Source organism: Typopeltis vanoorti, chromosome 2 (assembly GCF_054136105.1).
Source record: "Typopeltis vanoorti isolate ZY-2024b chromosome 2, IOZ_Tvanoo_1.0, whole genome shotgun sequence".
Classification (NCBI taxonomy): domain Eukaryota; kingdom Metazoa; phylum Arthropoda; class Arachnida; order Uropygi; family Thelyphonidae; genus Typopeltis; species Typopeltis vanoorti.
Window position 1 is genome coordinate 22,335,261 of NC_143550.1, and position 24,191 is coordinate 22,359,451.

A 24,191-nucleotide genomic window follows, 5' to 3' on the forward strand; every position below is an offset into this window, starting at 1 on the left:
GTAAAATTTGTACGCCATCAGTATTACTAGTGTGGGGATTTTCATTTGCCTAAACTTAATTAAGAATTCTTTATTATTAGACCTTAGAGTAGTAACCGGCAGAGGAAATAACATGGTGGCGGCTTTGTCATTCCATGAATTTAATTTAGACTTCAGTTGTTTCGTTAAGTGTGAGATTTGTTATGTATTCTTTCGATTACATAAATGATTTGTGGATGTTTAGGGCAGATGGAAGGAGGGTGTGTGCGAAGTGTGACCTGAACGAGGAATTGATGAATGCAAATATGAAATTGATGACAGAAAGTGTTAGCAGTAGTGAGAATTTTGCTAGGGAAATGGGTGCACGTTCAAAAGTGAAGGATGGTGTGACAGAGAGGCAAAAGAATGTTAAAAATTCGGTAAAAAAGAAAACGAGTGATTTAAAAACCATAACAGATATTAAAAAGGACAAAAGTGAGGGCGGAAAGAAATGAAATTGAGAGAACAAATGAAACTGGAAATGGTGTGAAGCAGGAATATTGAAAGTGGAGAAAATCGAAAGAATGAATGATAGAGAAAGTTGGACACATGTTGGACTGAAAGTACAGAAGCACAGAAGGATAAATGAGAGTGAAAGTGAGAAGAGAGTGTCGAGAGTTAGAAAATTAGAAACATTGAATGATAGAGAGAATGTGACTCCAGATTCGGAAGTTGAATTGGATTAGATGAGCAAAGAGATGAAATGGATGCGAAATGAAATTAAGAAAATTCGGGTAAAAATTATTAAAACTAATCATGATGGCACGAAAGATGAGCAAGTCGCGTTATATGGTGACTCCATTATTAAAGGTGTGCTGGATGATAGGATGCACAAGGTATGTTTTCCAGGCGGTAAAATGAGTAGAGTGATTGGGGCATTGGATATGAGGAGGGAGCGAGCAAAGGAGTTGATGGTTTTAATCGACATGAATGATTTGACAGAGGACAAAGAGCAAGTCAGAATGGATATCAGGAGGCTGCTTAGAAGGATAAAAGAGAATAGTGTGACAGGAAGGGTAGTCAACGTGTTGCCTAGGTATGACTGTGGTGAGATGAGGTGGAGAGCAAGGATTATGAATGATATGCTGGCTGAAATGTGTGAGGAGGTGGGAGTACAGTTTGTTAATGTGTGGTATGAGTTTGAAGGAAGAAGTGAACTGTATGGGAACGATAGACTGCATTTGAGTGGTTATGGTGTGAGTCGCTTGGAGAGATTGCTGCTGGAAGGTAGAGAAGTGAGTAGAGTGAGAGATAATGAATCAGATCAAGTGGGAAGTGATGTGGAAGAGCAGGAGAGATTGAAGAGGTGGTTATGAATGAGGAAATGTGTGGTATGATTATAGAAAATGAGTGAATGCGTGTGCAACAGGAGCAGGGAAATGGGGAGGCTCAGGGTGGACGGGTACACAGTGTGAGAAAGGTGGATGCGCTGAGAGGAGGAAAGAAATGGGATGACCTGGGATCAAGGGAAAACAGTTGGAATTGAAAAGGGTTTTAAAATGAATAAGCAGAAAGGGAAATGGCCCCAGTCGAGTGATGTGATCTCTCTCAAGTGGAGAGAGATCACATCGAGTGAATGGTATCTGTGGAACTAGCTGTAGATCCAGAAATGAGTTGTTGTGTTTGTATACAAATGCTAGAAGTATAAGAAACAAGGCAGATGAAATGGTTGCATTAATTGATTGTGTGTTCACCCAAGGATTGTCGGAATAAGTGAGACATGGTTGGAAGAGGATGACATCCTGACAGGAATAGAGATGGAAGGGTATGATGTGTTTTGTGAGGATAGAAGGGGCAAAAAAAGGAGGGGGGTGCTATTGATGATAGAGAAAAAGTTATGTCCATACAAAGTAGAGATGCAAGAGTGGAAATAGTGCCAGTGGTTTTGAGGCAGTATGGTGTGAGATAGAGATGAATGGAATCAAATACTTGATTGGATGTTGTTATAGACCAGGTAATGTGGATGGTGGTGATAATGAAATGTATAATCAAATTAGTCAAGCAAATAAGAAAAGGGTGATCATTATTGGCGATTTTAATTATGGCAATATAGACTGGAATGATGAGATATCAACTGGAAGTAAAGAAAATGAGTTTCTTTAGATTTTCTCAGACACTATGTAACAGAGGGCATGCTAGGATTGAGGTCTTGGATTTGGTCATCTCATCAGAGGATGTAATTATAAATGAGGTGTCAGATCATCCACTGATTAGTGAGAGTGACCATGAGGTGATTGCGTGGGTGGTTGCCAGCAGTGTGAGGACCTCAGTGAGAAAAGAGTATATGTGGAACTACAAGGGGCAGGGGCGATTATGAAGAGCTCAGGAGACAGCTTGTGGGTGTAGCATGGAATGAGGAGTTAGCTGGAAAAGAGATCAATGCAGCTTGGGAGGATTTCAAAAACTATCTAGTAGATGCAATGTCTAAGTGTATTCGAAGTGTGAGATGGATGAATAAAGAGATTAAGCATGCAATACAGAGAAAGAGAGCATTGTGGAGGCATCATAGAGAAGTGGAAATAACCAATTTCATGAGGTCTACAAAGACCAGGCAAGGAGGGTAACTTGGTTTTTGAGAGTAGCTAATGAAGCCATAAAGAATCCTAAGGAGTTCTTTCGATGTGTAGCCAGCAAAAGAAAGAATGACTATGGAAGGATGACATTGATAGGAGAAAATGGTATAAAGACAGCTGTTGCAGAATGTGTGGTGGAGATAAATTCATAAAGGTCTTTCAATCTTGTGAATGTGACTTCATGGGGAGGAGAGACTGACTGTGAGCAAGAGGTGTATGCAGAGTTGAGTAAACTCGATGTTAATAAGGCTGTGGGACTTGATAATATATCACCACATATTCTGAAGGAATGTGCCAGGGAGTTGACACCTGTCTTGATATTTTTTTTGATACGAGTCTTGCACTTGGTCAAGTCCTTAAGGAGGGCAAGATTGTGCCACTTCATGAAGGAGGTAATCAAACTCAAGTCAAACTATAGGCCTATCTGTGTGTCAGGTGTTGTGGTTAAGTTGTTGGAGAAGCTTGTGAGAACTAGGATCCAGAATTGGGTTGACAACAACGGTATTATCTTTGATGGACAGCATGGATTTGCTAAAGGGAAGTCATGTTTTAGTAATCTACTTACTTATTACAATAAAGTGACTTCTTCCTTGGACAGAAGAAAAGGATACACAGTAATATACTTAGATTTCGCAAAGGCTTTTGATTGAGTACCTCATGATAAATTGATAGTCAAACTAGAGCAGATGGGGTTGGATATTAGATTAGTGCATTGGATTGGAGACTGGCTATCTGATAGGTATCAACAAGTTGTGTATGGGGGAATGATATCCAGGAAAAGGAAAGTCACTGGTGGAGTGCCTCAGGGGTCTGTTTTGGGGCCATTACTGTTTAACTTGTATATTGATGATATAGGTGAAGATTTGGATGGAGATATTCAGTTGTTTGCAGATGATGCAAAGTTTGGATGAACCATGTACTGAAGATGTTGTGGCCTTACAAGAAGACTTGAATAAATTGGGTGATTGGGCACGGGAATGGGGATGCGAGTTCAGTGTTGCAAAATGTAAGGTTTTAAAATTTGGAAAACAAAGATGGGATGCAGAATTTATGCTTGGTGAGGATATATTGTTGGAAGTGGAAGAAATAAGAGATCTGGAGGTTATAGTAGATGAGGATCTGAAATTTAGGAGACACATAGCCAAAATTGTGAAGAAAACACAAAGGCTTCTGGGAATGATGTGGAGAACACTGACATGTAGAAGTAGGGAGATTCTTGTTCCATTGTATAAGGCTTTGATTAGGTTACACATGGACTATTGTGCCCAGATTTGGTCATCTGGTTTTCAGAAGGATGAAGAGTTGTTGGAAAGGGTCCAAAGGCGATTGACTAAGGTAGTTTCTGACCTGGTGTCGAGTATGAGGAATTAGAAGAAACACACGTGTAAACCACAGTAAAAATTATTTAATTGTAAATATTTCATCCTAAGTATCTTAGGACATCATCAGTACAGTATTTAAACAAAATTAGGAATAACATACAGTTAGGGCGCATGATTACAATAGAATCTCATAAAAACGTGCATGATGTGCTAAAGTAGTACAAAAACAAAAAAAAAAATTTAATTATTTAACACAGTTTTGTATATTTAAAAAAGTTTCGTTATTTAAAAAAAGTTTTACTACAAAATTGTGTTAAATAATTAACTTTTTTTTTGTACTACTTTAACACGTTATGCACGTTTTCGTGAGATTCTATTGTAATCATGTGCCCTAACTGTATGTTATTCCTAATTTTGTTTAAATACTGTACTGATGATGTCCTAAGATACTTAGGATGAAATATTTATAATTAAATAATTTTCACTGTGGTTTATACGTGTGTTTCTTCTAATTATGAACGCACCACAGGTTTCGTTATTTAAAAGAGTATGAGGAAAGATAGACGATGTAATTTGGACAGGAGGAAGATGGGAGATATGATAGAGACCTACAAGTGGGTAAGGGTTGTTATAGGATCGATGCTGTGGGAGATCGGGGAGAACCAGAGGTCATCCCTGGAAACTGTATAAAGAGGGTGTGAGTAGGGGAGTGAGAGGCAGGTTTTTTTCGTGCAGAGTTGTAAATGATTGGAATGCCTTGCCTGAGAGTGTGGTGTCTGCAGGGAGTTTGAATGTGTTCTAGGCACAGTATGATGAGCTGTGTGTGTGTGTGATAAAAGGACACTTCCCTGATGAGTCTTTGATTCCATGAGGTCTTGTGGTAATAATAATGATAATAATAATATTTTCCCATTACAGAAACTATATCTCTATGGTCGTGTAAAAAAAAAAACTATGTAGCTTAAAAATATCAAAGCGCTTTACATCGATTTTTTTACATAGGTCAAGTTCCATGAGAGCTGTAAATAACCTTGTTTGTTTCTATGTATATTTTGCAAAATATTAATGTAGTTAACCCTGTGGGAAGTGAATGTATTTACTGTTTTAACGTCAAAAACAAAGGCAATGCGTTCCCATCAGGAGACTTTGTATATAGTTGTGTAAGAGTGCAGGAAAAGTTATTTGCTAGTTTTGTATGTAAGAGTTGCTTACAAGTTCTGCGCTAACATTTTTAAAGATAGTATCTAAGAGTGCTACTAGGTTTAGAGAAGTTTCTGATACTCGAAAGGAGAAGCAAAGCATCAAAGAGTTCTGCTAATTTTAGACAAGTGTTCGCTGCCCAGCAAAATATGATCATAAGAATGCACGGAGGAGAACAAAGAGCTGGTTAAACCAAAAAGAAGATAAAAGAGTCATGTCGATTTCTTTGGGGTTTACTACCCTTAGGGCAAGGCACCAAGATCACAAAATAAAAGGAGACTGAGCCAAGCATATGGGACTTCCATGTCGCCAAAGAGAGGGAACAGATTCGGGAGTCCATAAGAGAGTCAGTTGGTAGCAATTACGGTCATTGGAGGCGGCAGTTAGAGCTATTGGAAACAGCAGATAGAAAAGCCAATCGTCCAGGCCTTATGGTGAGCCCAAGCAGAGGAAATAAGGTGATGTAAATTACCTGAAGCAACTTCGCTCTGAAGATTTTCTTTTCGCCGTGGGCGAACAACCTTTTGCCAGACGCAGCCCACTATTTTCCTGATGAGATGCTACTGAATGCCAGACATTCCTGAAGGAAACTCGAGATCTGAGATGACAGAAATGCCATAAGACTGTAGTGAAAGACTTGACTGTATGTGCTCTGCAGAGTTTTTTTTGTAAGTTCAACCTTTTTGCATATTCCCTCTTAAGTTGTAGATGCACTTTTAAGAAATTGTTCAATAGTAATAAGAAGTGTCTTTAAGAGAATCAATTGGCATGTTGGAAGTTGATATAAAAATTTGTAAAATTAACTTAACAGAGAGTTAGCTTACCTCTTTACGAGTATACTAGAAGTTTAATAAGTTGGATTGTAAGCAGAGAGTACATAAGTTTTTGAGTTAAAGAGATTATTTAATATTGAAGTGAAAGGGTTCTAATTTCATGCTGAAGATTTTATAAATGGATAGAGAAAGCAATCTCCCTATTGTTTAATTCATGTATTATATGTAAATAACTATGTTTTAATTATTTGTTAAAAGAGTGCTACCTGATACAACTGTACTGTTCCTAAATAAATCGGACTTGTGAGCTGGAAACAACTAAGGCATTAAAAGTGCAGTTTTATTACTTAAGAACCGTGACTGTTTATGTAAACTTGGTTGGAGGAATTATGCTAGTGAGAGAGAGATCTACCGGACGTTTTATTTAGTGTTATGCCGATATGGATATACTGACGGTGCGGTCTCGATAAATACATTTTCAGTGTTCTTAGGCATAGGGCTAGTAAATACGGAAGGTGGAAAAACATAGTAAGCAGCAGAATAAATGAGAAAGGTTACAAGAGAGAAAGCGCGCACTGCTAATTAGACTAACGGTATATAAAGTATAGAGTAAAGACATTTTAAATAATAGCAACAAACAGCTGATATTACAATAGAATAAAGATAAAGCTAAATAGTAATAAAGAATAGAGATATAAGAGAATAAAGATATTACAATACAAGTATAAGAAAACAACACATATTATTACAGTTGTATATTATATATAAGAACAAATGTAAATTTTTCTGTATATAATGTAGACTATGGTTTATGCTGTGGCCAGAACTTGCTGGTAGTACCCAAGGCAAACAGAAATTTTTCATAAATTCTTTAAATACCAGCAACAAGCAGCTACAATAAACTCCCAAATTAAATCAAAACAATAACCTCAGAATATGCTTTCAGAAAAAGATTGAGAGACTACTTCATGTGACTAAATAATGTTGACATTTATTTTAAATGTATATTATAAAATATCACTATAACTTATATATCATGTCCAATTATGATACCTAATATATTAACAAGTATATAGCATGTTTTGTGAGCCCTTATAAATAGTCACTGGATTTTGCGGTGACTGTATCAAGCTAATTTAATTTTCTAGTAACCAGTATGGCTACGGCCCTTGGTTACACACAAAAAAGTATTGTAAACCCACCAATTATTTTTATGAAATATAAAAACTATCTGATAATGTATTTTACTCTGGTATATATAAGGAAAATATTTTTATTTGTCTTTTACAAAATAATGAGCCAAAAAATAAATGTAAAAACCTACAGAAAATATGACAGTAATATTTTAATTGTATATTTATAAATATTATCTATACATGATGAGAATAATAAACTTTTATTGTATTGTAAAAAAAAAATTGAAAAATTCAGTGATCAATTTATAAGGGTGCTTCATCCTCATTCAGGGTGAAATCATGAAAAACTTAAGTGTTGAGGATATGGTGTGAATGACCAAGTTAGGAATCTAGTCTCTCAAGTAAAAATATTGAATAGGGTACTCCTTTCAGAAAGTAAAGGTGGGTGGGAGTCTAAAGGGATGCTGTAGTTTTTGTATACTAATGCCAGAAGTATCACGAACAAGAGAAAGAGGTTTTTGGCATTGGTAAGTGCAACCTCACCAAAGGTTATAGGCATTAGTGACACTTGGCTAACAGCAGATGATGTAATTACAGGGCTAGAATGCGAAGGGTTTAGTATTTTCAGAGAAGATAGGATGGGTGGGTGTGGGGATACTGCTGATGATAGCAGATAAATTGCAGCCAAAAAGAATAGGTGATAGACAGGAGTGTGGCTATTCATTTGAAGCACTCTAGTGCAAAATTAAGTCAAGTAACATAAAATGTACAGTTGATTGTTGCTGTAGGCCAGGGAGTTCTGCAGATGATCTAGAAGACATGCATTGCCAAATTAGTACAATGAGTACAGGTTGAGTGATTATTTTGGAGGACTTCAGCTCTGGAAATATAGACTGGAAAGAAGAAAGATCACAAGGCAAGAAGGAAATAGAATTTTTACACGTACTAAGAGATAATTACTTAAGGCAGCATGTGATGGGGGGGGAAACAAGGGATAGGAGATGTTGTAATAGATTTAACAGTATTGATATGAACACAGATGGATAAGAAAATAACTATTTATTAACTTAAAAGCTAATATTTTGCTGGTATTATATCCAGCATCTTCAGGGCACACAACACAAAGTTTGTTACAAATGCAAGACAACCACAATCCGGTGTAACAGTGGGACTAGTATAAGTAATTGCAGCGTACAACACAAGACTAAAGTCCTAATAGGGCACCATCTAGGTTTAAAAAAAAAAAAAGTTCAAAGTTTTGAGATAGTAGTCCAAATGGCTTCCGTTGAACGCAGGATATACCACTTGCCTCCAGCTATAGCCAATAATATTAGGTTAGACGTGGCCAATATCCTAATCTATTCTAAGCCTCCCAAAAATAATATCCCACATAAAGAAATAATAGCTCTAAAAGAACTACGCAATAATAACCACATTACAATAACCAAATCAGACAAAGGAAACGCCACTGTAGTAATGGATACAACAGAATGAATCAAAATGCATGCAGTGCTCCAAGACTGGTCTACATATCAAATCATAGATCGAGATCCCACCAACTTGCAAAAGAATAAGGTGTGCAAGTTACTGAACAAAGTCACTTCCTGGCCAAAAGAAATTGTCAAAAAACTCAAACCCTTGCACGTTAAAACATCCAGAATATATGGTGCTCCTAAAATACACAAACAGGGTACACCTTTGCGTCCTATTGTAGATGGTATAAACAGTCCTACATATAAGCTAGCTAAACATTTAGCCAAATTACTGGCCACTTACACAAACAATTCTCCCTCTTTTGTTAAAAATTCTACCCACCTAAAAAGTATTTTAGAAAACCACACTTTAAATAGTTCAGACCTAATGGTGAGTTTTGATATCACCTCATTATTCACTAATGTACCACTGATTGAAACACTTAAGTACTAAATTCACAATTTCCCCCAGATATATTTCAGCTATTTAAATTCACAGTACAGGCAGGTTATTTTACATGGAAAGGGAAAATATACAAACAATTAGATGGGACAGCTATGGGTTTTCCCCCCCCCCCTTAGCCAACTTCTACATAAAACATCTGAAAAAACATCATCAATATAGCATAGTCTCTGGCTATGCTATGTTGATGATGTGTTTGCTATTTGGCCACATGGCTCAGACACATTGAATACATTTTTAGTGCATCTAAATAGCCAGCACCTTAAAATCCACATTACAATGGAACTAGAAGCCAATGACTGCCTGCCCTTCCTGGACACACTGATCACACGTCTACTAGAAGGTTCCTTATCATTTTCGGTTTATAGAAAACCCACACATACAGGGAGATAGTTACACAAACAATCACACCATCACCCTTCTCAACAATATGGTATCTTAAAAACACTAACCCTTAGAGCTAGAGCAATCTGTTCCAATGACATAGCTCTCACTGCTTAACTTTCTCACCTATGTCACACCTTCTTAACCGATGGTTATAATCCCCATAAGATAGATAACATACTAAATGCTACTCAGAAATCTCCTCTATCTACCACAGAAGACTACAACAAAACTATCACCATCCCATATATTAAAGGCACATCTGAAAAGATATCTAGGGTGCTTAACAAACACCAACTGTTAGTGTTTTGTGAAATTAGCAACTCTCATCCATTCACCTAAGGACAAATGCACTCCTTTATCACATCCAGGAGTCTATGAAGTACCCTGTTCTTGCCATCAAGCCCACTACGGACAGACAGGAAGAACTGTGGACATTTGCCCCAGTGAACACAAAAAATATATCCAACACTTTCACTATGGCAAGTCGGGTCTGGCAGACCATGCTTTGGATACCTTAGCACACAGGATCAATTGGAAAAAAAAAAAAAAAAAGTAATGCACAGAAGCTTCTACAAGTTAGAGGGGTTGTTCCTGGAATCAACAGAAGCCTTAAAACATACTCCAAACCTTAACAAGTATGGCTGTATAAATCTACCAAAGATTTGGGAGACAGCCATCCTAAGACCAAATTAATATTTATTACTTTTATTTATTTATTTATTTTTTTTTTTTTAAACTTTCTAAGACTATTATTTGGACTGTTATCTCAAAACTTTTAACTTTTTTTATTTATTTTTTAACCTAGATGGCACCCTATTAGAACTTAAGTCTTGTGTTGCACGCTGCAATTACTTATACTAGCCCACTGTTACACCGGATTGTGGTTGTCTTGCATTTGTAACAAACTTTGTGTTGTGTGCTCTGAAGATGCTGGATATAATACCAGCGAAATATTAGCTTTTAAGTTAATAGTTATTTTCTTATCCATCCGTGTTTACATCAATACCGTTAAATCTATTACAACATGTCTGACAAACACATAAGCCTATCCATGCGTTTAAGGAATAGGAGCGTATTGGACCTGGACATAGGATCAGAAGAGCAGTCTATAACCTAGGTGACCACATTGCCTCCAGTTGGTGGAAATGACTTTTGATTGCAGTCTTCACTTGGGAAATTGTAAAACATGAGGAGTATCCTGTCAAGAAGTGGTATATGTGGAATTACAAGGAAGGTGATTATGACAAGCTTAGGAAGAAGCTTAATCTGTGCCATGGCATTAAAACACTGCAGGGTAAGGATGTTAGTAGTGCATAGGATATAGTTGAGGATAATCTAAAGGTAGCAGTATTAAATTGTATACCTAAGATAGGGAGGGTTAATCAGAAGTTAGATGGATGAGTAATGTCATCAATCATAACTGCAGTGGAGAATATATAAGGAGAAAGGTGACCAGCAAACCCATGAACCAGTACCAGACTCAGGCAAGAAAGGTGACCAGCATGGATTGGAAGGCAAAATCAGATTATGAGAAGAATCTAGCTGAGCAGGCCAAAGGAAATCCCAAAGAGTTATTTCATTATGTGGCAAGTAAGAGGAAGAATGACTGTGGAAGATTAACCTTAATGAATGATGGTCACGAGGTGACAAGTAGATAAAATAGTTCAGCTAGTGAGTGACCACTTTGCAGAGTATATCATCCTAGTGAGGTTACGACACTTATGTGAGAACAGAGGGAGATGAATAGGAGATTCCTAGGATATTGCGGAATATTAATGTAAATATATCTATGGGATATCAGCTAGGGTTTTTGCGAGAATGTGCAAAGGAACTGGCAAATCCTCTGACTAGGGTTTTTAAGTCTCAGCTCTGGTAGAGTTCTAAGGGAGCAGAGAGATGGCAAAATAATTTCATTACATAAGAGAAGTTCTCAGACTGCAATAGCAAATTATAGATTAATTAGTATCTCAGGTGTGGTGATAAAAGTACTAGAAAAATTGGTCAAAAAAAAGAATTCAAGAATGGGCAGATAAAGATATGATACTGTATGAGGGTCATCGTGGCTTTGTGGAGGATCAGTCATGCCTTAGTAATTTATTAACTTTTTATAATAGAGTAACAGCTGAAGTTAATTGAAATTCAGGGCTAAGAGGAAACAAAAGGACAGTATCAGATTTGATTTAGGTACTATAAATGAAGCATTTAAAGTAGAAGTCAGTAAGAAATTAAAAAATTTAGAGAAGACAGGAAGAGAATTAAAATTAAAAGAACTGTGGGACGAAATAAAATGTACAGTCATAGAAGCAGCAAAGAAGACTCTGAATAAAGTAACAAGAAAGAAAGATTGTAAATGGTTGTCAGAAGAAGCTATTCAAATAGTACAGGAAAGAAGGAAAATGAAACTTCAGAGAATCAAAGGGTTAAACAACTAAGTGCAGATTTCCAAAGACAGACTGCAAAAGATAAGGTAAAACATCTAAATAAAAGGTGCAAGGTAATTGAAGAAAGCAATATTATGAGTAGAACAAGAGATCTGTTTAGAAAAATAAATGATGTTACCAGAAGTTTATCTCAGTAGGAGTTGTTGTAAAAAAAAAAAAGGGAAACTGAAAAATGTCTGATGGAAGAACAAGCAGTGAAAAAAAAGATGGAAAGTGTGTATATAGGATTTGTACAAGAAAGATAATAATATTAAAGGAGAATTTGTTGAACCCATTATGATGAAAAGTGAAGTGATATCAGCAATGGAACAGATGCCAAATGGAAAAGCTCTGGAGCTGATGGTGTCTGTGTTATTATTGAGAACAGCTGGGGATGAAGTAGTGAATATATTGAATGAAATTTGTCAACAGATTTGGAAGAAAATATACTGGTTTAGGGATTGGAAAACATACGTATTCATCCCATTTCCAAAAAAAATCAAATGCCAGCGATTGTAATAATTAAAAACCATTTCTTTAATTTCACATGCAAGTAAAGTTAATGATGAAAGAGATCAAACAAATGTTATGTGAATAGAGAAATGCCAGATATTTAGGAGAGATAGAGAACTAGAGCCTAAATAGAAAACATGAGATTGATTATGGAAAGAACAAGAGAATTTCAGAAGGAAGTATTCATTTGTTTTATTGATTATAAGAAAGCTTCTGATTGCATTGATCACAACAGATAGTGGATTGTAATGAGATCAGTGGGAATACCTGAACATCTAATTCTCTTGATTAGAGCTGTATGACAACCAAGAAGCTTCAGTAAAAACAGTCTTTGGAGAAATAGTGTTAAAGTTGTAAAAGGAGTGTGGTAGGGTTGTATACTGTTGCCTTACCTTTTTAATATTTCTGTTATGAGATTGGCTGATTTAGACAAAGATCCTGCAGGAATTAAGATTGGTGGCAGGAAAATAAATCATTTAAGATATGCAGATTATACAACCCTCATAACAGAAACTAAGGAAGATATGGAGCGGTTGATTATATTGGTTAAGACGAAAGTGCAAAGCTGGGCTTAATTTAAACATCAGCAAAACAAAAGTGATGGCTTCTGGCAATTTAAATGAATTTATAATAGAGGGAGATAAAATAGAAATTGTCGAACGTTATGATTTATTATGCTCCAGAATCAGAAATGATGCTAAATATGAAGATAATTAAAAACAAGGATAGTTATGGAGGTGAAGCTACGTTAAACCTGACAAAAATAATGAAAGACAGATGTGTAAGACCACAAAAGTTAGAATTGTTCCAGTAATGATGTATAGATATGAAAGCTGGATTATTAAGAAGAAAGACAGAAAGTGAATTGTTACATTTGAATTATGGGTGTTGAGGAGACTAAGAATCTGATGGACTGCAAGAATGTCTAGTAGGAAGGTTTTTAGAGAATATAAAAACAGAATACTCCTTGGAGGTAATGATTGTTAAACAGAAACAGGCTGTTATGTTGATGTAATTTGAACATTTTATGCGAGCAGATGAATCATTGGAAAAGGCTGTTATGTTGGGAAGATTGAGGGAATGAGGAGAAGAGGAAGACCACAAAAGTTTGATGGACAACATAATAGAACTTACCAACTTGAACTTACAATGACTGAAAGACAGGACAAGAGACCGAGTGGGATGGAGAGCCTTTGTTCACAGGATCACCAAGAGTCGTAAATGACTGGTTGGCACAAAAGAACATCTGAATTTGATAGTTGGATAAAAGAAATGGCTACACTATTTTTCTATCAAAGGCATTTCACAGAATACTGCATGGAATTCTGTTACACAAATTACAAATGCAGATGGAAATGACACTGGTTAAGTGGAGATAAGAGGTGCATGCTGGACAGATATTTTCAAGTGTTTATTATGAAGGGATAGAATCGAGGCAAAAATTTGTGGTTTGCTGCAAGATTCAGTACTGGGACCATTGTTGTTTAATTAGTACATAAATGATACAGGAAATATTCAATTGTTTGCTGATGATGCAAAATTAGGTAGAGTGATAGTTAATCAAGGTGATGTGGGAAAGCTAGCAGGAATATTTAAATAGGCTGTCAGTATTGGCAAAAGTTAATTAATTTCAAGAAATGTAAAGTTATGCATTTTGGGATAAATAGATTGCAAGCAGTGTATCACATTGAAGGCACTGTACTCCAGGAAATAGATGAAGCTAGAGATTCAGGGGTGGTGGTAAACAGAGTTAAAAATTTAGAGGACATATTGCTAAGGTAGCCAATAAGATTACTTGGCTATTGAACACATTAACATGTAGAGATAAGGAAGTTATTTCTCTTTATAAGGCCTTGATATGTCCACATCTGGATTACTGTGCTCAAGTCTGGTCCCCTGGGTTTCTTGGAGAAGATTCAGAGCCATTTGACCAAAATGAGTGTCTTGTCAAATGTTACTTATGAGGATAGATTGAGGGTGTGTGGATTGCAAAATTTGATTTATAGAAGAAAAAGAGGGGAATATGATAGAAACACTTAAGTACCTTAAAGGGTTTTATAGGATTGATGCAGGGGAAAATGTTTCAGCACTAGGATAGAAGGACAAGAACAAAGAATCATCCCTGGAAGTTGGATAAAGGTGTGGTTAGGAGAGCTGTGAGGATGAGATTTTTTGCTTGTAGAATTCTGAATGAGTGAATTGTGTTGCCAGAGTTATTTGCGAGTGCTTTGTCTGTCTTTGGCTTCAAGGCGAGGTGTGATAGCGTGGACTCGTTTATCCAAAAATAAAGCCTTTAATTGCTGGTGCAGAGTCCCCATGAACTACATCTAACTCGGCTTTGTTCTGCATGGCCGTCCACTTCTTCAAATAAAAGTATTTTATCACTGCACGAAACTCTTTTTTTCTCCAGTTTTATGAAAAAATGCGAACATGGTCATTTTAAATGTTTACCAAACGAGAACTACGCGTTGCATGTGGCTAAAATGAACGAATTGTGTCGCCTGCTGTTGGAAATTTATCAAACAACCCTCGTATGTCTCAAACATATCCTTGCTGCTCCTCCTATTCACGAGGGTTTGCAATTTACATTCTCTCAATCTGTCCCTGTACTCTAGATTCCAAAGACCACTGACCACTTTTGTGAATCTTCTCTGGACCCTTTCTAACATAATATTGGCATCATAACCTCTTTATTTCCGAATGCCAGGGTCCTCCAAATCATTGTCATTATCTGATGTAACGTCTTCACAACTTGTGCAATGTGTTGCATTAACTTCAGTTCCTTGTCCACCACTACCACTCCCAGATCTCTCATCTCCTCTAAAGTTTTCTCACCAAGTGTATATTTGCATCCCATTGTTTCACTTATCTGCTCATCCATGCAATCTATTCCAGTCCTGCTGTTAAGGCAGTAACATCTGCTCTCTTCAATTTTGCATCATCTGCATATCACCAGTCAAAATCCATCCCAATGTCTTTAATATACAAATTGAACAGCAATGGTCCCAAAACGGACCGATGTGTCACACCACTAGTGACCGTCCTCTGTCAGGATACTGCACCTCCCATATAAAAACTTTTGATACCTATCTGAGAGCCAGTCACTGATCTGTTACCCAATCTTATTCACTTCAGTTTATTTAACAACTTGTCATGTGGCAGTCTATCAAAAGCTTTTGCAAAATCAAAGTGTACCACTTCATATTTATCTCCCTTTTAAGACATCTGTCACCTTACTACAGGTAAGTTAATAAAACATGATTTACCTTTAACAAACCCATGCTAAAAAGGACAGAGAATACTGCTGTTATCAACCCATTTCAATATCCTAGTTTTTACCATTCTCTCCAATAGCTTAACCACAAATGAGTATATAGATCAGCCTATAAGTTGTAGCCACAACCTTATCTCACCACCTTTATGCAGTGGAATAATTTTACCTTTGTTCCAAACTCTTGGAACCTATGCCACTGTAAGACTTATTAAACAGGCATGCCAATACTATTGCCAATTCCATGGAATATTTCCTTAAGATATGGTGATGTCAAATTGACATCAAGGTTATTTCCTTGTACACCTGCTCACTTGCAATTAAACCATCTTCTCCTATTATTATTACATGGGCACCTCCATGGAGTCCAAAGACTCATCGCGAGAGACCCAAACAACCCTTGTATGACTCCATTGAGACATACGAGGGTTTTTTGATAAATTTCCAATAGACGGCGACACAATTTGTTCATTCTAGTCACATGCAACGCGTAGTTCTCATTTGGTAAACATTTAAAATGACCATGTTCGCATTTTTCATAAAACTGGAGAAAAAAGAGAGTTTCGTGCAGTGATAAAATACTTTTATTTGAAGAAGTGGACGGTATTGCAGAACAAAGCCGAGTTAGATGTAGTTCATGGGGACTCTGCACCAGCAATTAAAGACCATTTATGGATGATCGCCCAGTGAAAGTGCGTGAGATCGCTCAGATTGTAGGAATCTCAACTGAATGGGTATATAATATCCTGCATGGAAAATTGCACATGAAAAAGCTGTGTGCTCGATGAGTGCTGCGATTGTTGACTGTCAATGAAAAACGCATCCAAAAAGACATTTCACTGCAGTGTTTTGCGATGTTGATCGCAGTTTGCAGGATTTTTTGCATCGATTTGTGACTGTAGACAAAACTTGGATCCACCACTATGCACCTGAGTCCAAGCAGCAGTCAAAACAGTGGATAATGCGTGGTGAAAGAGCACCGAAAAAAGCGAAGACCATTTTTGTCAGCTAGGAAGGTGATGGCCACTGTTTTTTGGGATTTCCAACGATTTATCATGATAGACTACTTGGAAAAGGGTAAGACAATAACAGGAGTCTATTATGCGTCATTGTTGGCCCATTTAAAAGAACTGAAGAAAAAACGGCCAAGATTGGCACACAAAAAAAAGTGCTCTTTCATCGAGACAATGAACCGTCCCACACAGCGGCTGTTGCAATGACAAAATTGCACGAATTGAGGTTCGAATTGGTTCCACATCCACCATATTCTCCGGACTTGGCCCAGTGCGACTTCTTGTTCCCAAACTTAATTCAATATCAATAGATTTTTCATCGAATGGGAAAAGGGAGTTGAACAAGATGCCATCCCTGGAAACTGTATAAGGAGGGTGTGAGCAGAGGAGTGAAGTTCTTTAAATGGAGTGTTGGTGAGTGGAAGGCATTGCCAGGGTGTTGTGAATGTAGACACATTGAATCGGCTTAAGGCACAGTTGGATGAGCTTTGTGTGTATCTTATATGATGAGTCTGACTCCATAGAAGTCAGATGTTAATAATAGACATAATAGAGGATTCTTGTATATGATGGTGATGCATGTCATTGATGTTCTTTATTACATGGATTTTTGTTTTGCTGGATTTAGGGGAAGTTTTTTTTTAACCACAGTGTCATTATAGATTTTTATACTGTCTTTCATGGTAGTGGAATATTGAGAAAATTTATAGCAGGGTTGGTTGCATGTAATAAGTGTAAATGACTAGGATATGACTGCTACACAGGGATTGCTCAGGCTATGTTTGAGGTATATTTTTGACAGGTGACCTTGCAAGCAGCAGCAACAGGATTGTTTGCCATGTGATCAGGAATCCTAAAGTGTTACAAACAGGTTTGGTTTTGTGTACCATCCATTCACTGGTGATGCTGGCTCCAAATTTAAATAATTATGATATAGAGAGCATGCCCAGGAAGGTTACTGTTCATACTACATGTAGGAAAGGAGGGGGGGGGGGGTTTCAGCAATCAGATACCCTTTTCTAAAGACAAAACATGGCAATAGACACTTCATACCTTTAGTAATCAGGACAGTGGTTTTTTACCAGTTTTTTACCATCTACCACCCAAGTCCATATGACACTATATAATTAGTATTTTTTTTTTTGAAGAAATTCTCCTACACTTTGTTATATGCCTTTTCCAGATTTACAAAATTTAAATTCCCTGGATTTTTTTAATATTCTTCTTAACACAAAAATCTATTCTTTATAACTTTAATTTTTGCCTGAATCCAGCTTTGACATTTCCTTAAGTTACTTTTGCACTTTTCTCAAGTATGCTTGTATATGTGTAGAAAGGCTTTACCAGATAACCATATGGTTATCTGGTAAAAAACCACTGCTCGAGTCATCCAGAATTGTGCCTTCTGACCAATTCATCTGAATTGTATACTGTAAAACTTTTGTTTGGTATTTCTGGTCATCTACTGCTAGTATTGATGTGACCCATAGTTGTATTTCATCTGGATATTTTTTACTACTGTTCTGTCACTGCTTATTACATTTAATAATTTTTATGTCAGTTTTATCATCTCAGATTCCTTAATAGACTTTCTTCTATTTCTAATATTTTTAATAGCCTCTGGAACATTTTGCTATCCTTGTTCTATCTTCTGATAGAACTGATTATCCCTAAATCTTTCAGTGACTTTTGTTTAGCTACTTATATAACTTTCTATATGTCTCTGTATTTTCTTAGTGTACATATATACATGATGTTTCTTTGCTAGAAATCTTATCTAAAAAAGAAATCTTTAGATAAGCAAGTTTATAGATAATACTTTTTAGCACTACCATAACCTCGAGTCCACGAAGTTCAGATTTTTCTTTCCTTGCAGGCAACACTCTACCTCCTGCTGTCGTCGTTCAATTGATGTTTTCTTCAGATTTTGCCATTGGGTCTCTAAAGTTTGGTTATTGTTTTGTCAGTTACTTTTTCTATGGTATATTTGTGTATTGGACTTGGCAATTTACTTCTGAAAGCTTCCCTATCTTGATTCTTTTTAAAATTCTGTACCTATTTTTCCTTTAAGTGTGATACTCATTTTTATTGTGCTCTAAATTAAAATATAATTTAGACAATATTAACTAAAATATTCTTATTTCTCATACATATTTCATAACATGAACGGAAGCTGATCCAAAAGAATTTTTCTGTAAATTTTGTTCTCATATTTGCATTTATGCAAATTGTTCACGAGTGCTTTCACAATAGCAGAAACATTATCTGTGTAAAAAGTGAAAGACAAATGACTTATAGACTTAGCTCCTCTCTCTTGTGTATTAGGAATTTCAAGGGAGCTCTTATCACTGCTAGATGTGAAAATAGTGTTACATTTTTGTTCAGAATAAAATAAAGGAGTAAAAGAGAAAAAGTAGTTTTTTGAATGAGGAGATGGTAATATCTATGATGTGCTTATGCTGAGAAAGGCTGGTGGTTAATGTTAGCACAAAGAGAAATGTCTTAATCTTGTCTAGAAATCTGAATATTATTGGAAGCAAGAATGGAAGGAAAGATTTCTTTTCTTACCTATTATTCATAAAATATCATTTAACTTTATCTGGTATACCTCTTTAGAAAACAGCAGTATATGACATAATCCATGCTTCAAATTCAGAAGTCAGCAACTTTTCAAATATCAACACAAACTACTAATTATATCTTATTGAGATGTTTTTCATGAGAAAAATATCAGTATTGTAAGTTTTTGGTGAATGACAGTATCATTCTGAAAACAAAATATTTTGTTAAATTTGTTTAATTTTCAAATGAAGAATAACATTACCTGGTATCACATTTTTTATTTTGTATGATGATAGTTATATATTTTCATTGTTGCCTTAGTTCAAGGATGTTCAACTTATGCACTACCCAATCATGTCCCACTAATGTTGGTTTTTCTTCAAGAATATATCACGAAATCAGTCTTAAAACATTTGTGTATATAAAGTAAAATCAGAGATATAGGAATGTATACACACATTTAAACACACAACCAAAGATGACATGTAATCATTTACCACTTATGCAAGAGTGTTACACAGGCCTTGGCCAACCACTGAATTGTTTTTGTTACCTTTATTTTAGTTCTGCTCTATGTTGTATTGTTATCGCACATTTGCACTCATATTTTCCCTCGTGAAATTAATAAAATTGTAAAAAAGAAATTGGATATAACTCAGTCTCATTATTTCAAAAATTAGCATATCTTTGAAACTGCAGTAGTAAAAAGAAAAAAGTTATCAATATACCTTCTCAAACATTCCATTAATATTGGTATTTTTTGTGAAACAATCTTTTAATACAACATATTCTTCATTAATAAGTTTTATGTTCTATATTTTGTGGCCAATATTATTTTGTGCTTTTCTTCCTCCCTTTCCAGAATTAAAAGATATCGCTTTTTATCACTGTCACTTGAAATCCAACTTCCAGCTTACTCCTTTTTCTTAATATCCAACCCACTTGCATGAAAGGTTGAACACCACTGTATCAATTGAAATTTAAAAGAATTATTTATCCACATTATCTTTTGCAATCCACCAAAATCTGTGTTGACTTTGTAACTTTGTTACAAATTCAATCTTTTCTGTTATAAAAGATTGAATTTGTAACAAAGTTGAAAAGTCAACACGGATTTTGGCAGATTGCAAAAGATAATGTGGATAAATAATAATGAAATGCATTTATGTAAATTGCTTAATATGGGCAAAATTTTCAAGCCATGTTTCCCGACTGCTTCCTTACAAAATATGGGTTACAACCAAGCAGAATTGAACAACAGTGAAATGTAAGAATAATGATGTGTATGTTCTAAATTGAAGCTTTATCTGTATTACCTTTGGTTAAAAGGAATAAAGTAGTTAAATATGAATGGAATGATAATCTTGTAAATTTGAACTTAGGTGGGAGATGAACTACAACTTCTGGTATGAGACCAAGATCACCAACCACTGAATACTCCTACAAAAACAGGTTTATTGGAAGCCTGAAGTGGCTTGAAAAAAGTTCCATATTTGGCCTTTAGAGCAAGGTTTCCAGACTATGTAAAAAAACAATACATAAAAATATATAAAATTAATAAAAATAGAAAAAACCCATAACACACGCATTGTATAAACGTACTATGGGTGTACAATAAACCTTTCCTGGGTGGGATCAATATAAAAAATAATAAATAAAAAATAATGCTGAAAAAAAAAGTACAAGAGATGGTCTGGTAAGATTCGTAAAATCATAACATATCATAATGTCCATTAAAAATAATTATCTGCTTAGTTTATGTCATAACTAAACTTGAAGAGTGGGGAGGGAAAAAAAATCAGCCTTCTAACAGTTGAAATATTCCTATTTGTAATGAACTGATATGTATTATTCTTATTATATAGCCATTAGAGACATGGTTAAGCTACATCCAGCCTTGGAGATACACAAATACTTTCTCTGATGCTCATAGATTTACTAAAGAAAGAGATGAAAAAGAAAGAACTGTTGATCCAAAGTGGTAAGTTTCTAAGTAAATTATTCCATTTCTTTGTGATTAGAGTACAGATATACTGTCACATTTAAATGCCATGTCAATCACGACTCTCTTGAATTGTTTAAAGTGTTTTTAAATATACCTTCTTATGTGGAGCTACCAGGTTTGATTGTATAAAAGTAATTATGCTGCTAAAAATATAATATATGCAACTAATCTTTTCATATTGTGCATATAAAATTTTTCATTAGAGTAAGGTTATTTTGATGCAGGGCATATTTCTCATGGCAAGTACTAGTAAGAGCTATCAGTGTCTGTTAAGTCATCAGAACCATCCAAGTGTGAATTAAGCAAGTGATGACATGTATGCCACTACCTTTCTCACAACAGCCCTTATGTGACGACACCACACTTGATCATCACATTGAAGAGATATCTTACAGTATCTATATACCTTATGGTATCTCTTTAATTCTTCCAGGATTGTGGAATGTTAATTATGAAGACAGATTGAGAATTTGTAGACTGCAGACACTAGCAAACAGGAGAAAGAGGAGTGATATGATTGAGACTTACAAACTTCTGAAAGGGTGATACAGGATTTCAGTTGATGGAATTTTTTCATTATATGGAGGGTGGTGAAAGGACAAGAGGGCATCCTTGAAAGCTGTGAATGAATACTGCTGCTAAGATTGCACTGAGGGCTAGATTTTTTTCTCATGGGTGACTGGAATTGATTGCCATGGGATGCTGTGAGTGCAAGCAGTGTGAATGAATTATAATAATATTAATAATAATACTGTGTGTATCTTATAAACAACTCATTATACAGATTGAAGAAAAGGTGTGCTTTGTTCCATTAGTGAAATAATTGTACCTGTCATTGTCTTTCACTTGATTTTTGTGTCCATTCAAAAAAAAAAAAAATAGAGAGAGAATGCATATTTGAAATTTAAATAACATGGAAAACCATATTCCATAAATGGGCAATACAATACTTTCAAAGGAACACTTTATTTTATTTGTATGGATATTTTTGGCAAGAATCCAACTTGTGAAAGTTTATAAACTTATAACACTTTTTTTTCTGTCATGTTGTACCATCATTTATGTTTTGGTTTAAGCCAATAAGAATGCAGTTTGGTCGGCTAAATCCCAAATTACCAGCTCATCCTCATTCGTTCAGTATCCAGGTAGATAACTAACAGGGTGCACCACGAGAAAGTGAGGATTGAACATTAGCCAGAAGCCCTGGTCAGTTCTCAGCATTCCTTTAAAGGCTATGTGGAGGTTTTCTCTCAGTTATACAGCTTTGCGCTTAAGCACCCCCAAAAATACAAAAATATTTTGGGGAAATTTGGAGAAAAGAGCAAAGCTAATAATAATGGCAAATACCTTTTTGGATTTCTGTTCAGGACATGGACTGGTTATTACTAACACCATGTTCCAACATAAAAATGTGCACAAATTCACATGGAGAGAAGACGCAAGAAATAAGAAAAGTCTCATTGACTATGTTATTGTTGATAATGATATTTTCTCTCTGGTGCAGGACACTAGAGTGTACAGAGGATTTGAAATTGGAAGTGATCACTATTTAGTCTTGAGCAGGATAAAATTGAATTTCATTTTGAAAAGAAGAACATGTAAGAAAATTTTAAAGCGAATAAAAGTTGAGCAGCTCTTAGATGTGAACTGTAGACTAAAATACACAAATATTATTCAAGAAAAAATGAAAGAGTTTGAGAACAGGAACCAAATCTTGGAGATTCAGGGCAAGCCCTGAAGAAAACATTGATTGATTCAGCCAGAGGCATGTGGTGAGGTTGCCTGCAAGGAAAGAAAAATTGGAACTCCATTGTGGACACAGGAAGTTAAAGAGGCAGTGAAGGAAAAGAAGAAAGCATATCAAACGTTCCTGTCAAATAAGTCAACTTGTTCTCATAGAGAATACAGAGACAAATGTAAGAAAGCTAAACACTGTGTAAAACTGGCTAAACAAAAGTCATGGGAAGACTATGGTAAGAACATAGAAAATAAATATCAAGAAGGTGGTAAGATATTCTGGAAGTTGTTGAAAAACCTTACAAATGGAGAAAAGAGCTGTAAAGGTAATTAGAGATGATAAAGGTGACATGAAAACAGGAGAAAAAGATATCCTTGAAGTACAGAGTAATTACTTCCAAAAATTGTTAAATGAAACAAGCAGTGATGACAGCACAGTGGTAAAAAAACACAGACCAGGCATGCAGTCAGGAATACATATCCATACTTGAAGTAGAAAAAGCCATCAAAGCCTTGAAATGTGGAAAGGCAGCTGGAGTAGATGATATTCGACCAGAAATGCTGAAGTATGGAAGTATAAAAGTCTTACAGTGGTTGCACTGCATAGTTCAGAATGCCTGGACAGGGGGACAAATTCCCGATGATTGGAGTAGAGCTCTCATAGTAGCCATATATAAAAAGGGAAATGAAACTGAATGTGAGAATTACAGAGGTATTTCCTCTGTAATTCCAGGAGAGTGTTCCTGGTAAGATTTATGCAAGTATACTTGAGAAACGGTTGAGAAGAATTGTGAAAGAAAAGCTTGTTGAAGAACAAGCTGGATTCAGGCCAAATAGAGGCTGTCAGTATCAGATCTTCACTTTACGACAAATTGTTGAGAAATCATGGGAATATAACAAAGATCTGTATTTAACTTTTGTAGATCTGGAAAAGGCATATGACTAGGTATCAATAGAAAAGCTATTCAGTATGCTACTGTTATATGATGTCAATAGGGTATTATATCAAGCAATACTTGGTCTTTATTTGAGTTGTAAGTCAGTAGTTAAAATGGAAGGAAGTACAGGAAGATGGTTTAATGTTAAATCTGGTGTGAGACAAGGATGTACATTATCCCCTCTGTTATTCATTATCTATATGGATCACATTATGAAGGAAAGTGGTATTAAACCTAATAACAAAATCGGAGATGTTAATGTCAGTTTTTTGCTTTATGTGGATTTCTAAATAAATCTGCTACAAGTCTGCAAGATTCCCTGACTAAATTGAATGACTGTTGTAATAGATATGGTATGAAGGTTAGCAATAACAAGACAAAGACAATG

General features: G+C 35.7%; 1 protein-coding gene across 3 annotated transcripts in view; it reads left to right on the forward strand.

Moving 5' to 3' along the window:
- LOC150108870 (sphingomyelin phosphodiesterase 4) overlaps positions 1-24,191 on the forward strand; it is a 295,822-nt gene that overhangs the window by 193,518 nt on the left and 78,113 nt on the right. For all 3 annotated transcript variants that reach the window (XM_090403908.1, XM_090403915.1, XM_090403923.1), the window contains one exon: positions 20,989-21,104. In XM_090403908.1, the coding sequence (XP_090260034.1) occupies positions 20,989-21,104 (116 nt within the window). The remainder of the gene's footprint in view (positions 1-20,988; positions 21,105-24,191) is intronic.